We start from the raw sequence: 15,428 nt of genomic DNA, 5'->3' as shown, positions 1-15,428 counted from the left end.
AAAGAAACTATCCCACCTGAGCGACCTATAGATAGCGATTTTGCGAAATTGAAACCTTGATTACCCCACAACGCCGCAAGTCTAAGTAAATCGGGCTGAGCCATTCGAGTTTCCTGGATTCCAAGAAAATTTATTTTATGTTTGTTTAAGATAGAACGAAGAGACTTACTTTTACCACGACTCCCGCTTCCACAAATATTGATGGACAAAATATTCATGTCTGACCATTTTTGTCTCGACCCCTAATAAGAAGTTTGTGAATGTTGTCTTCTGAATCCTTAATGTAGACTCCTATATTGTTTCCCATTCCTTTCACCTGTTCTACCTCCACACTTTCCGATGATTGTTGTTGAGGTTTTGGGATATTGCAATCAGAGGTATGTGGCGTGAAACCAGGGGGATGGTGGACCTCTACATTGAAACCTGAAGTTGTATCAGAATGTGTTTTGTTATCGTCTGAAGTTGGAACATACTTGTTCAAGATTTTATCTATTGAAACCAAGTCGTCGTCCACCCCCTTGTTGAGGATATTTTGCTTGTCTAGAGGCGTTTCATTAATATATGGAGTTTTGAAACAATTGTTGATAGAACCCTTCTCATTTGCATCGTCATTAAACCCCTCTATATTTGTATCATCATTAAAACCCTCTACATTTGCATCATCACCCACGTCTTGAAAAGCGCATTCATCACCATTAATAGAATGTTCGTCTTTATCAGAGTCTGGGTCAGAAACCTGATAAGAAGAACCAAATGAAGGAATCCAAGACATTGTCTCGCGAGCATGAATGTCAAAAAAGGTACCATCAAACTCTGCCTGAATAGTCTCATTAATGTACTGTTGGTGTGGAACCAAAACGCGTACTTTTGAAACAGAACCAAATTGCTCTACATCGTCCCCAAATAGCAAACTTATGTCTAATAGCAATTCTTTTCAGTTTTTAGTCCGGTAGTAGCAGTACCAAACTGGTATCGAACTAGCTATATGGTACCAAAATCGAAAACTGTTAAATCTTAAAACTGAAACTGATGCTAAACATCATCAATATGGTAATTCGATATGGGAAGTGATATTTGTAACACATTAATTGATTAGTTTACCACAATTATGCATCAACTATTTGTACAGTGTGTTGTAATACTTGTATAATGTGATAAAATTAATCAAATTATGTGGTACAAATATCACTTCCCATTCGATATATACTTGGTGGGGTACATTCGATATAGCTAAAGTCTAAAAGCGATATAAGTTAAAATCTATATATAGTATCTATAAGAAAACAAACAATGTTAAAGAAATCAATGACCTAACTTTGTGATGACTAGAACATACATATGAGCCGACAATGTAATATTATTGGACATGGCCTTTATTATATGTACGAAAGTTCATACAATTAATCATATAAGTTGGTCCCCTGCCACCTCATCTAACTTTCCATTTCAGCTAAGTTTTTGGCTTCTAATGAATCGCCAATCTGATTTCGCCACCTTAATTTTGGTTCTTAAATTATTATCAAGTTATCACTTAAATATAAAATGACTAGTTTTTACGGAGTATTTGTTAACCAATATATATTTTTTGTAAGTAACAAATAATTCTTAATATTAATTAACATCATTGAGAAAGAACTTGGTTTAAATTATCGTAAAGTACTATACATATATTGTTAGATCATGTAAATAATTAAGTGATTATGTTAGCCATGCATCCTTGCGAGTCGTTAGCAGGTCTGCTCTTGGATCTTCTGGACCAGGCCAGGGTGACCTTTTTCCGTGTGGGTCATCAGCAACATGCATGGACACATGGTCAATAATAACTAGTCAAGTTAATTAATTAATTTTGTTTCGATTTACGAGTAATATATATTACCACTAGATTCTGATGATTAGCTTCAATTTATTATTTGCATATATAAATCTGGAAATAGAGGTATGCTTTATTGTTTGTTACATCTTCATATTTTATGGTAGCGGTAAGGTATGTATATATATGTAGACATGTAGTTGTTCAAGAAATGGTTATATTAAGAACTTAAAGTTACAGGAATTTTTGTAATTTTTTTAAGATTACATTAATTTACTATATAATTATTAAGGAAAATGATTAATCAACTTAACTCATATGCCTAATTAAAAATCAACTTAAAACCTTAAAAATTTGACATGTGGATTCCACTAATTATCTTTTCTAATCTTGCCCCTTGATTTTTTCACATGTCATCATTTTACTATTAGACATATCTTTAGGCATAACAATTAGGTTGATTTATCATTATCTAATTATTAATTCAATAAGTATATGCACTTTTTTCCCACCCACGCCATATTCGTTATAATAATAAGGGTTGTGCTTATTTGAAAACTATAATTATGGGGAAAACTAGAAAACTGACAAAAACACACTGTGATATGAATTTAACACAATGCATTTTTATTTATTTATTTATAGAAAACATATTGTGTTAAGTTTATGTCACAGTGTGTTTGAACAATTTTCTGATTTTCACACACTATTAAAAACACAATGTGATTTAAAACTTGACATAATGTTTTTTAGATTACAGTGTATTTTGATCAATTTTTTAATTTTCATAAAAATTTTAATTTTCAAATGAAAATTTCACATAATATATAATAATAATAACCACCAAACTATATATGTCTTATATATATTCTCCCCATTTTCCACCCTTCATATTATATTATTGGCCATTTTTGTATTCAACATATATACTTTGTTCCCCTACATCGATCTATTCTTTTCATCCATATATCTTCATTTGTTCCTTCTATTATCTAAAGATTCAAATGGGCTTCCATGGTTTATTAGCCGACACCGAAATTGTACTCGAGTTACAACTAAATTCAACTCCATCCATGTCAGTAGTAAAGACAATGAAAGCTGCCAATAATAAACCTACCCCGAGTTTCGATTATTGCCCTCTTGAACCGTCTCTAACGTTGGCAATCTCCGGTTATTCACGTGGTGGTGCGGGTAGTGTCGGTTCATCAATCTCTAATGTTAGTGTGAAGAGGGAGAGAGAGGTTGCAAGTGATGAATCAGAGAGAGGTTTAGAGAACATGACTACTAGTGGTGAAGATTGTGATCATCAAGAATATGATGAATTAGACGGTGGTGTCATGAATGCTAGAAAGAAACTAAGGTTGACCAAAGTTCAATCTGGATTACTAGAGAAAGCCTTCAAACTTGATACCACCTTAAACCTTGTAAGCTTTTTTTATTTTGTCAGTTATATATACTACTCCATGTCAATCCTATTGTTTTAAAAAAAATAAAACTAACATATATATATATATACATATGTATGGTTGGTGTTGAAATTTAGCAGAAACAAAAGCAAGAGCTTGCAAAAGACCTAAAGTTAAGGCCTAGACAAGTTGAAGTTTGGTTCCAAAATAGGAGGGCCAGGTATATATATATGTGTGTTTGTAAATAACATATATAGTCTTTTTTTAAAATTCTTCTTTATTAGTTATATCTCTCAAAAAAAAAAAAAAAAACTCAAACAGATCAATATTTAGCTAATAATTAATTGGTGATTTTAGTTTCATGGACAAACTTATTTTTAAACAAAATCAGATAATTAATTACGGTTGTAATTAGGGAACGATAAGTTATCTGTTTTTGTTAAATCAGATAGTTTATCGATTCCAACAAACTTATAAATATATATATCTATGTTTCAAACCGTGAAGACTACTTACGCACAAAATTAATTGTCGTAATTGTAATTGATCTAATTAATTAATTACTGATCAAGGACAAAACTGAAGCAAACTGAAGTTGATTGCGAGAACTTAAAGCGACGTTGTAAGACACTAACGGACGAGAACAAAAGACTCCGGCAAGAGGTTCAAGCACTGAAAGCACAAAAAGTAGTATCGCACCATGCCAACCCAGCAGCTTGTACATGCAGCCACCAGCTGCGGCCACCCTCACCATGTGTGATCCGCTCGTCGTGTGAACGGACCGGAAACATAACTTCTGCTACTTCAACCAATGGCCCTTTTGCTATGGCTGCTGCTGCTAAACCTCATCATTTGCTTAATCCTTTCACTAGTTCCTCAGCAGCTTGCTAATTAGTAAAAAGATACTATATGTAGTCAAGTACTGTGTATATATATACACTGTTATATGTGGAGTTTTTGGCTTAATTAATTAATCACCCATGCACAGCCCTTCCCCCTTTTTTTTTTAGAGTCAAGGTCAATTATCTGCTTAATTATTAGTGGTATGTCAAATACAGTACTACTCATAATTGTACTTGACTACTTGTGTTTTCGAGTATATATATTAATTATCTCAGCTTTATCCTCCTTATATGTACTAGTGATTAAGATTATGGGTGAGTATCATTTACGATTGACCAATTGATTTAAACATACTTGTTGATGAATAATTGTTTTGGCTATTGTTCATCGGGAAATAGTGAACGCGAAAACTGAATGCTAAGTTTGACTATGATTCGTTAAAGTTGTCTTTTCGACTAATCGTATGTGATATTATTAGATATACAACCATTAAGTGTGTACATGTACTATTGTCGTTGTTTTGACTACGAAAAGAGGACACAAAACTCATGATATTGAATCAACCAAACATGAGTCATTTTTAAAAGATTATTTAGCAAAGTTGGGTAATACTTGTGACCGCAATACTTAATTTTGTTAAATCAAGTGAATCAATATTTATTGTTTGTTATTAAAAAAACCGTCTAGGTAGCAAATGTAAATTTTGGCTTACGCTATATACTCATGAGAAGTCAAGTTCCACAAGTTGTCATTTGCCAACCCGGTTTCATTGTATATTTGAATCAACCATGATCATTGCATGAAAGGAGAATATATGTCTTACTGAACATATATGTTGATATTTGATCGCTTGTTTATTTTATTTGTTTTACTTGTTTCTTTGCTTTTTAGTTGTCATTTGCATTTTAAAATTGTTTTAGATTTAAAATTAATCATCAAAACTCCTTTTCATAAAATTAACAAAGCACATTTCAAAAAATAAAATAGTTTAGTTGAGTTTTCAATTTACCATCTTCTTGTCGACACTTGAGTCATAGTTGTCATATGCTTGTGTGTTTGGTCAATTTTTTTGGCTTTCCATTCATTACATCTCACTTTCCACATCCCTTTTATTAACCGTGACTCATTTTTTTCAATGACGTTTTCGGGTCGCGTCATATTTATTCTTTAATAAGTTAATCTACATCATTTGTCTTTTAAAATACCCTCACTATAGCATTCATTATATCATTCAACCCGTTATCGTCATCGTCACCGTGATATTGTACATATACCTTACAATTATATAAAATAAAAGAATAATACTACGTATAAAGAGTTAATTTCTTAACAAGTATAGAAAATTAAATCTTCCCTTAGGTTAAAAAAATTTTACAAATTTCTATAACATAGTAAATTTACACGAGTAAAAAACCTTACACAAATGTTTACAAATTTTTTTCACATTAGCCACTAGAAATCATTTGTTGTTTGGGCCCTTAAAATAAACACAAAAAAAATAAGTAATTCTAATTCATTTCTTCATCTTCCACAAGACTTCTTCTTCGTGAATGCAGCGCTGTATTAGTGTAAGTTCCGTGTTCCAAAGATTTCCTTCAAGTAGACAATACGCCAGTAGAATCAATGTTAGCATTTGAGAATGCACATCAAGTGTTTGATGAAATGTCAGCTTCCTTAATTACTGCATTTGAAACCCATTATTCAAGATTAATGCTTTCTTTTTTACTACAGTATTAAATACACTTGATTTGTAATGCCATTGTTTTCGAGTTTCTAGACTTAGTTATAAATCATATATCTATCTATCTATCTATCAATATAGCATAATTCCATATTTTGCATGCTTCAGAGTTAGTTACATTATATTAAAGTTTGTTTCTTTTGCAGTATTTGTTGAAGTTTTGATCTCATTGTTTTTGAAAGTATTATGAATATCGATTCGGTAAGAATTATATCATTTGTTAGTTTAAAGTAAGCAAATTGACATGTGGGTTGTTTTCAATGTGTCAGTCAATGAGTTCATTGTTTGGTATAGTTGAAAAGTAGCGAGGTCGATAAATGTCCTCCAAACTTGGCCATGTCATCATCTTTTGCCCGTGCGGTTTACTCTGAGGTGAGCTGGTATTGCGGTTATTCATTGTCGTGAATTGGATTTGTATATGTTGTTACCTTCATGGATAAAGATGATGTCTTGGAATTTTAGTACCTTTTTTGATTGCACGTTGTTGATTCTTATTGTAGATTGAAGAGATAGGATGGGAACATTTGGTAAAGTTGGCCGAAGATTTGTCATTTGTTACGTTTCGTGTTGTGTAAGATCCTTTAGTCTTCATAAATTGCTGTTTAGCTTCTTTCTCTTTAATAGCATTTGCAGTTTTTTTAAACATTATATTACTTAGTCTTTGGCATAAAGAAGGGATTTTTTTTTTTGTTTTTTCTTCAAGTGACAAGAAGGAACGAGTTCATGTGCTAGAGATTATGTTGGATAAATCTTATCCAAATTGCCCACCATCAGTTTCAGCTGTTACTCATCTACAACCTTTTTTGTTTTCTGTACTCCAAACAATGTTATATCATGACTAAAAGTTTAATCCGTTCATCAGGACGTGCCTTACTTGTTCAATTTGGAATGGTCAACGAATTCAAGACTTAAGGATGTTGTAAAGCAATTTAGACAGGTACATTGGTCTTGTAGTATGTTATCCTAGATATATCAAAGTTTGATTATCCTGTGGTGAAAGATGTGATGTCTTGGTTGATGCAGCATCTGGAGAAGTTTCAACTATTTTGGTCCATAGTGGAAGATATTGACCAAACTCTGTTGGTTTGTGATTCAGCACAGTTGCATCGTGGCACATCAATCCGCCATATCAACATTGGTAACTTGATATGCCTGATAAAGTCCATCGGCTCCTCCTTTAGTGTGAGAAGTGATTTATCTCTTTGCATTTTCCTTTTTCAGGGCATGATTGCTCTATCATATTATTTATACATGTCAACGAGCCAGGATCTTTACCGGAGTATGTATGAGTGATATCTAGGATACTACTTGCAATAGTTACTTTTGTTAACTCTTATTTTTTTTATATGGATATATGTTTATGTTCTGGCAGGTGTCGTTTTATGGGCTCAGATGAAAAGATAAACTTACTAAGGGATAAATGGCAGAGGAATCGGAAGAAATGGTATTCTTCAACACTCTTTTCTACATACTGTTTTTCTATTTCTCTAATTAATCCAAGTCATGACTTCTCCCTAAATTGTGAAGTAACTAACATATATTCGACATGTTCCCATACAATGTGTTATAGATTTGTTTCTCACTCCTATCCTTAGTCTCTTTTTTTTTTTTTTTGCTAAATCAGTGTTCGCATCTTTGAGTGTCAAAATCCAAATCCAATTTGTGAATTTAGTCTTTTGCTTGTATCTCTCTTCAAAGACCAGATTTTTTTCTACACAGTACTTATACGTATTTAAAATAAAGCAAATACATATAACTTATTAATTATGTAAAGTAGATTGACAAACACATTGTTATGAGAATAAACTGTTAACGTAACTAAGTACTTGTCCCATTACTAGTGTTGGCTAAATGATCAGGTGGAGCAGTCTGGAAAAGATGTCAAAAGAGATCTATTTTTTACGGTCAATACATGTCAGACTGGGTTGACCCGAGATACTTTTTATTCAAACTTTGTTGTACCTTGTTTAATAATGTAGTCTGTCAAATATGAATACAAAAGTTAGATTATTTGATATATAATTTTCATTTGTTTTTTGAATAAATTTGTTGAGGGGTTTTATGCATTGGATATACGCTTTTAAGAATTTCTGCAGCTTTTAACACATGTAACCGGTTTGGTCCTTTTCATTTCAAGCTTATATTTCATACTTTACCTGTCAAAGATCCATAGCCAAATTAATAATTCTTAACTACAGTCCGGGATGTTGATTTTGGTCCAGCTTGTCTGACCAAGTCGTAGTAGTGTTTAAGAGGTAGTAGTGTAGTACTGTCTGCTATATCAATAAATTTGCAACCAATGCTATCATTTAGAGATGGACATGCTACTTCAACCCATTACATGAAGCCTTAGGAAGTATTCTATCAACATAGGAAAAAATGATAATAAGAAAATTAATCTTTTCTCACCCAAGTTTAACTTCAGCAGCTTAGTATAGATCATGAAACACGAGTCATGACTTTGTTTAGAGAGTTAGCTATAAGTAAGTCCAGGCCTCTCATCCCTATCAGATAAAAGGCTTGAAGAAGAATAGACCAGGATCTTCACCTCAGGAGCTCTTAAAACTATCAAGAATGCCATCAAAGACTTCCAGCATGTAGATTATATAAGAATTTAGTATGGATTGATATCAAACTATTTTGAAATTTGATTAAGCATGTCATCATCTTTTCTAATTAATCTTACACTTCTGTATCTTTGAACAAGTCCAAAACTCTGGTTTTAAATGCTTGTTCTCATTAGCAGATCCAATATATAAACATTGGGGGAAACTCCCCCTGAAGACCAAGAACTTTTTAATGTAGGAATATCATGTTTATGTATATCATCATGCTTTTGTTTCCTAATGCCTTCAAATTTTTAAGCCAAATTCTTTTTTGCCATCAATGATCCAATTTCCTGAATCCGCCTCTGCTTGTTCTGTATGTTATTTTAGGACAAAAGACAAAGTATTTGCTGAAAATCTAGCAAACTTGTTGGAGTTTCAACTTCCCGGACCTCCGGGTGTTGAGAAAAATGATCAGCAAATAGAATGTGGAATCTGCTATTCACAATTTCTCCCAACAGGTATGTTTTGGTGCCTTTCAATCCTTTTTCTTGCATAAACTTCTGTCAGCTGACATGGTGTTTTGTATCATAGATGACGAACTTGGATCTAAAAGTGGAGGCAGAACAGATTATACCTGTGAAAATAGTACCTGCAGCAAGGCTTTTCACAGTGTTTGCCTTGAGGATTGGTTGCGTTCCATCACTACAACAAGGCAGTATGTAATTACTACTCATATATCATCTAAATTCATCTGTTCCATTTGGTCAACATCATCACTGACTTAAGTTAATGTTGTGCATGGTTCTTATAATGCCAGGTCATTTGATGTTTTATTTGGGAATTGTCCATATTGCTCGGAGCCAGTTGCAGTCAAAATCGGCACAAGAAAATAGATCATTTTCTGCTTACAGTTCTCATTTCATGAAATCAAGATATTGAGGTCAGCAGCATGTATAATTTTTTTTAAACCCTGGATAGATTTTATTCTTACCCAAAATTATGCTTTTTGCACTAAAGTAGAAATAGTGGAGGGGCATTTCACGGGTAAAAATTTGCCTTAGCCAAAGAGAAGAGATCATCAAGCCTATCAAATATTAATCATTGTGGAAAATGTATTAATCTTAAAACCTTTTCAAAATTATTTGAGCTGTTAGACCCAAAATTTGCATAAAGTTATAGGAATGGGGAAAAGTAAAAGCCTTTATTCACATAAAAGAAGCATATAGTACCCATATCACATTTTCTTTTCACAATTATGACCCATACATTAATTTTGTCCTTCAAGATGCCGCAATTATAGTCACACCAGTTTTTTTCAATGCATAATTTACTTTCCTTACGCTTTCAATTCCTTTGATGCAAAAGGATTTTAAATTCCGGCCATACATTCTGGTGGTGTAATGGGATTCCGGCGTTTGTCTGTACAATAGTCATAAACCATGTGGTTCACACGGACCCATCTATAACGGTGCGCAGCAATAGAGTCCAGGGATTGATAGGTGGTACCCTCCCACCAATTGGATGGGCTAGAGGTACACGTAGCTGGACCGGGGATGGTGCAGCCTTCAATGTCAAAGTCTTTGTAGTATGCATAAAAGGGTGCTTTATTCCAATCTATTTTTTCAAGCCCACCCCTTGTTGCCCAATCATCTGCTTCCCACAATGTTGAGTACACTCCCATTGGTTGCATTTTTGGGAATGGAATTCCTTTAGCCTCATTATTTTTGTATACTCTGATAGGGACTTCATCCACATAAAACCTTTACATATACATGATCTTATTAATTACTTTACTTATAACTCAATTGAATTATTGGATTTTAGCCATAAGTTATGCAACTTACACCACATGTTGATGGTTCCACAGTATAGAGTAAGTATGGAAGTCAGCAGCAGGGTCGAACCACAGGTTTATTCTTTGTTCCCTATCACCTTTCCCATGAGCATATACATTGGTCTGAACCGAGTATGGCTGCCCTGTTCGGTTCCCCAAGAACTCAAAATCCAGCTCATCACGAATTTCATTAGTATCTGAATTCATCTGCCATGAAAACCATGTTTTTATGGAAAAAAGCTCTCATATATAGCAAGTTTTTTGTCATATTTTTTTTGTTAAAGATGTAAGAATCTTACATAAAAGGCGGTTACAGTGCCTGCAGAATCGCCTGGAATAAGTTTTATCTTCATGCTTACATGTCCAAACAGATATTTGCTTTTTGAAGCAAAACCACAACCTGTATCACAAAATCATATCAACGAGGCGAAAAACTCAGTAACATTAAAATGAAAGGTGGAATGTAGCTAAACCTGAATTTTGGTCAAGGAGAAGTTGAATGGCCCTTCCACCATCGAGTTGCTTGATATGAGAATCCGACCATGTTACATGAAAATCCTGCAAGAATGTAGCCGGTTTGGTGTTTGCCACATGGGTCAATGTCACTAACCCAATTAGGACAGTTGTCAAGACAATGTGGTTACAAAATCGTATCGACGAATATGTCATTTTGGGTGAGTGTTTCGTGTGATCATGTTGTATATAGAAGGATGTATATATAGGCATATATTTTGGATCACTAGAGCTGTGTGTCGGGACTCATAATTCTATATCTCTACAGGGATGGGACCCTTTCATAAATCCTTTCTTTTCCCTCCCCTTTATTTTAACAGCCAAATTGGAAAGTGATGGATACAAAGATGAGCTGAAATCATAATGAAAAGAATTCCATTATCTACTGTAGGATAAAAAGTAGAAATATTTTTACACAAAGGATTTAAATCACATAATGGGGGTTGCTGAATGGGTCATAGAACAATAAAAGATAGATAAGATAACATAGATTAACATATGAATGACCATACATTGTGATGTTAAACATGCTGCGTAAGTATTTTTTTTTTGTTGGTGTATATGAATGACTATTCGAACATTGTGTACACTTATTGTGTGCCTAAATGATGAATGCATTTTGTGTGCACAGTTTGTACGAAAACACTGAAATTATCTCCCATATATATCCATTGAATGTTGATTTTCTGATACGTCTTTGTGTTTTTGATTCAACGTATAGGATGTCTATTACTTTGCAAGACCGTTACAAGTTAAGACAGATAGGCCTTACTCCTATTTGGTCAGTAACTTCAACTTATAGTTTTGCATCAAACTAGATTATATTTGATCTGTTGGTTACTTTCCATTCATTTAGGTTTAAAATGTAATGCTTTCAATGTTATGTGTTTTTGGTAACTTATTCCTTGTGAGGAGTTTGTTATTCACTAAAATTAAATCTTAAAATGAACTTTGTAAGTTTACCAACTTTTTGCAAACACACCCCTCTCCTCCCTAAAAGCAATTAAACTACCGAATTTGCGCATCCTTCTATTCATTATATTAAAAACTCTAGTTGATATACTTATAATTATACCTATAATGAAATTAATTTATAACATTCATCTCTTAATTCTTAAAATAAATAAATTACTCCTGTTACATCAATAACCTTTACATCAATAGCTTACATTACTCGCCGCAACCGCTGCCACCATCACCCCTGCAGCCACCACCACACCATTGTTACCACCGTTGCCGCTATCACCATTGCGTTGATACCTGGTCTAGCATTCCATGAAAGTTCGATTGTAATAAATGTAAATTTGAATTTAAAATAAAAGTCTAGTTTGATAGATGCTATGGTAATACAAGTCAGTAAAACTCTTGGTATGAGGTCTGAGATTGTCCGGCGTCGGTCTGCAACCACTTTAGGGTGTTCAGAATATGTGGCTTTCAAGTCCTCGGCCTCCGTCCACCATGTTTGAATTAGAGGTGTCCGACACGATCATACAGGTAAAACTGATAGGAATGGTAAAACCTAACGTTGTCCAACATCGGTCGACGTTTAACAATAATATATCTGATAATGCTCCTTTATTTATATACATATACATACAACATACATAAATAGCCTTTAGGTTTGGAAATTCAATATATGTAATAATTAAACCTGAAATTGTCCTTGCCGTCATATTCATTGTTCTGTTAAATCCCTATTAAATATACTTTTCATTGTCCTTCTAATCGAAAAACTGTCCAGTAATAGATCTAGCTGAATTTCGTTTCTAGTTGAAATTACGATACCTTAGCAGTGAACGGGCCTACCAACAAACCTTTATTTATGGCATGTCAAAAACACATTATTGATGGAAAAATTAAAATAAGGTGACATTTTTTTCATAAATTATACTTTACCAATCTGCCTAAAGACGGAGTAAAACAATAACGTGACATATATAATTAAGGCTGTATTTAACGTGCATAAAAAAACTTGTACTTTTCATATTAAAAGTCCGCCCATGTATTTAGCAAACCCATTAATTTATTATGAGATAAACATAGCCGGTAATAACCTTTATATGTATAAATAAATGATCTACTCGTTAAATAATAAATATAATCACTATTCACCATCTAAGTTTAAGAATATATATATTATGAGAGAAAGTTCAATCTTTAATGCTGTAATATGTACGTCTATAATACTAGACTCCGACAAGATACCGGAACAGAAGATTACATCAAGAGAAATGCTAGAAAAGGATACAACCAAATTTAGATTTTCCATAAGGTCAAGAAAATATATAGCGGCATGCTTTCGTTAATTCTAAGCTTCCGGTAATTATCTCACACAGTTCCTTAATAAGTACTACGTGCTACGTACATATTAAATTTAGGGTTGATTGTTACCTTGATTTTACATTGTGGGACATTACTAAACCATACGGGACCCAATAATTATAAGGCAAAGTTTCATATCAACTCGACACAGTTACTTTAACTTTATGTCAACCTATTTTGGCTTTTACTAATCATTGTTTACATTGTATTATTGGTACTGAAATTTGGTGCATATTTAATAGAGATAACAAATTCATTTAAACTTCAACCTTCCACCTTGATTATCGACATGCATGAGAGATATATACTTAAATGGGAAAATGTTTAATGCAGTTAACTGCACATACAGTATATTTGTGAAACAAAGGTGGAAACAAGGATTGGTTTGATTTTAAGAAGATAAAGGATTCAAATGTATATGATTTTCTATAACTTTATACAATATATTATTTGGATAAGTATCTTGAAATGTAACAAACCTTTGACGAATGTCTATAGTGTGAAATAACTAAAGTTGTGTTCATTGTATGTAATCATCTTTAAATTATGTGTATTGTATGTAAAAAAATGTATCCTACCAATAAAAAACTAACAAGTGGCAGCTACATATGGTTGTCACATATGCATTTTTACATACAATACACATAATTTAAAGATGATTACATACAATGAACACAACTTTAGTTATTTTACACTATAAACATTTGTCCAAAGTTTGTTACATTTCAAGATAAAAATCCCTATATTATTACACGGATAAAAAAAATGCAATTATTAAGTGTAAATTGCATATTTTTTTAGCCATAGATAATATATCTGATTAAGTAAATTACACTGGTATACCACGACGGATTTATTCACATTGAAGTGGGGGAACAACCCCGGGTAGCCAAAAGTTTTTGGCGTGCTTTATATACGAGGCTTGTTAGGCCCCTCCCAACGAAAAGTTATCTCGACATGTAGTTGAGGAAACGATTGATTGGGATAAAAGCATCCTGGGGCGTTTTCTGGGGTTTTTTTGTCATGTGGAGAACGAAGGAGAAAAGTTAGGGTATGGTCAAGCAGATTTTCAACCAATAATAATAATTAAAAGATTTGTTTCTTTTATGATATAATTAATAAATAATTTAAAGAAAATGTAAGAAAATATATGGTTGGCAATGGTGTATATTAAGAATAAAAAATAGAAAAAATAAATAATATGACACTACTGATACAACAATAAAAAAGAGAGAAGGAAAATGTTTGAATTGGGAGACGCCTTGTAAATTCTTGCTAGTAGTTAGTTATTTTTAATACAGTATATATTGTCCTTCAACAAAAAATTAAAAGAGCTTTTTCATCAGAAACGAAATGCAGATATACACGTCACATTGCTTAAAAAGAGTAGAAAGACCATAAGATCATTAAGATGGGTTCTTGTCTCACAGAAAATAGGATGTAAAGTGGTATGTACTATTGTTTGTGCAATTATAAATGTAGGCTATCGGACCCCTACAACAACTAAATTTGGAAATTAGCTAACTTTTAAAAGATTAGCATTAGCTATTCGAAATTAGTTAAGAAGTGACATAATATAATTTGGAAAATATTTATAATGAAAACCTTCCAATAATATTTATACATCTTTCCTTTCTCATAAACTTTTGCAAGAATAAGAAAGAACGCGAAGATATCAATATTGTATGAAGGTACACTAACATATAATCTATTATCATCAATACAAGAACAACGTTGTTGAAAAGAACGCGAACATATAACCTATTTCATTGATATAATTTTCATCAACAACCAGATAACATAAAACAAAAATATTTATGGTCAAAGTCGAAAGAAAAAAATTTGACAAGTCAAAATTGAACAATTATTATGGAACGGAAGGATTAGAAGTATAGTTAAAAAATCAAGAAAATATGAAAATGTATGGATGGAATGCCAACAAAATTAAAGAATGAAAAATAAAGTAACGAAGATTAGTTGAAAGTGAAGCATAAGATATCATCCTTTGAGGTTTGTCATGGAATGCCAATTGCCAGCCCTCATATGTTACTCTAATATTTTACATGATACATAATCTATCTTGTAATTAAAAAAGTAAGTAAATTGTTAATTAAACTTTATCCAAAATGATTTTAAAAACCAAAGCTAGCGACAAAGTATTCTATTATCACTCTTAAACTATTTCGAATGTCTATCAAACTCAATACATAACCAAACTACTCGAAAATATCCTCTGTCAAGACTTGAACCTGATAGGAATACAACGAGCCTTCTAACCCCTATTGGCCATAATATACACAATTATACACACATGACACAAAAACACAAACTATGACCAACAAGCTTCCAAAAATCGGATCGATTTTTAATGAGCGTGCATGATGCATTAATTTCTTGACACACCCCATTT

At 32.7% G+C, this 15,428-nt stretch overlaps 2 protein-coding genes and 1 pseudogene across 2 annotated transcripts; 2 read left to right on the top strand and 1 right to left on the bottom strand.

Moving 5' to 3' along the window:
* Positions 1 to 2,708: 2,708 nt before the first annotated feature.
* Positions 2,709 to 4,348, top strand: LOC122605642 (annotated as a pseudogene).
* Positions 4,349 to 5,523: 1,175 nt separating this feature from the next.
* Positions 5,524 to 10,922, top strand: LOC122602979 (E3 ubiquitin-protein ligase FANCL). Its single transcript, XM_043775593.1, has 13 exons — positions 5,524 to 5,627; positions 5,947 to 6,001; positions 6,095 to 6,172; positions 6,301 to 6,371; positions 6,504 to 6,582; positions 6,663 to 6,737; positions 6,824 to 6,938; positions 7,022 to 7,079; positions 7,173 to 7,244; positions 8,737 to 8,867; positions 8,941 to 9,064; positions 9,167 to 9,289; positions 10,217 to 10,922. The coding sequence occupies exons 2-12, from the start codon at positions 5,987 to 5,989 to the stop codon at positions 9,240 to 9,242; spliced, it is 894 nt and encodes a 297-aa protein (XP_043631528.1). The 5' UTR covers positions 5,524 to 5,627; positions 5,947 to 5,986; the 3' UTR covers positions 9,243 to 9,289; positions 10,217 to 10,922.
* LOC122602980 (probable xyloglucan endotransglucosylase/hydrolase protein 6) lies at positions 9,532 to 10,883 on the bottom strand. The gene is made up of 4 exons (XM_043775594.1): positions 10,657 to 10,883; positions 10,483 to 10,583; positions 10,194 to 10,390; positions 9,532 to 10,109 (listed from the first exon to the last, which is right to left on the bottom strand). The coding sequence occupies exons 1-4, from the start codon at positions 10,850 to 10,852 to the stop codon at positions 9,719 to 9,721; spliced, it is 885 nt and encodes a 294-aa protein (XP_043631529.1). The 5' UTR covers positions 10,853 to 10,883; the 3' UTR covers positions 9,532 to 9,718.
* Positions 10,923 to 15,428: the final 4,506 nt, after the last annotated feature.

Source organism: Erigeron canadensis, chromosome 6, assembly GCF_010389155.1.
Source record: "Erigeron canadensis isolate Cc75 chromosome 6, C_canadensis_v1, whole genome shotgun sequence".
Lineage (NCBI taxonomy): Eukaryota > Viridiplantae > Streptophyta > Magnoliopsida > Asterales > Asteraceae > Erigeron > Erigeron canadensis.
This window is presented reverse-complemented; position numbering and strand designations above follow the sequence as displayed.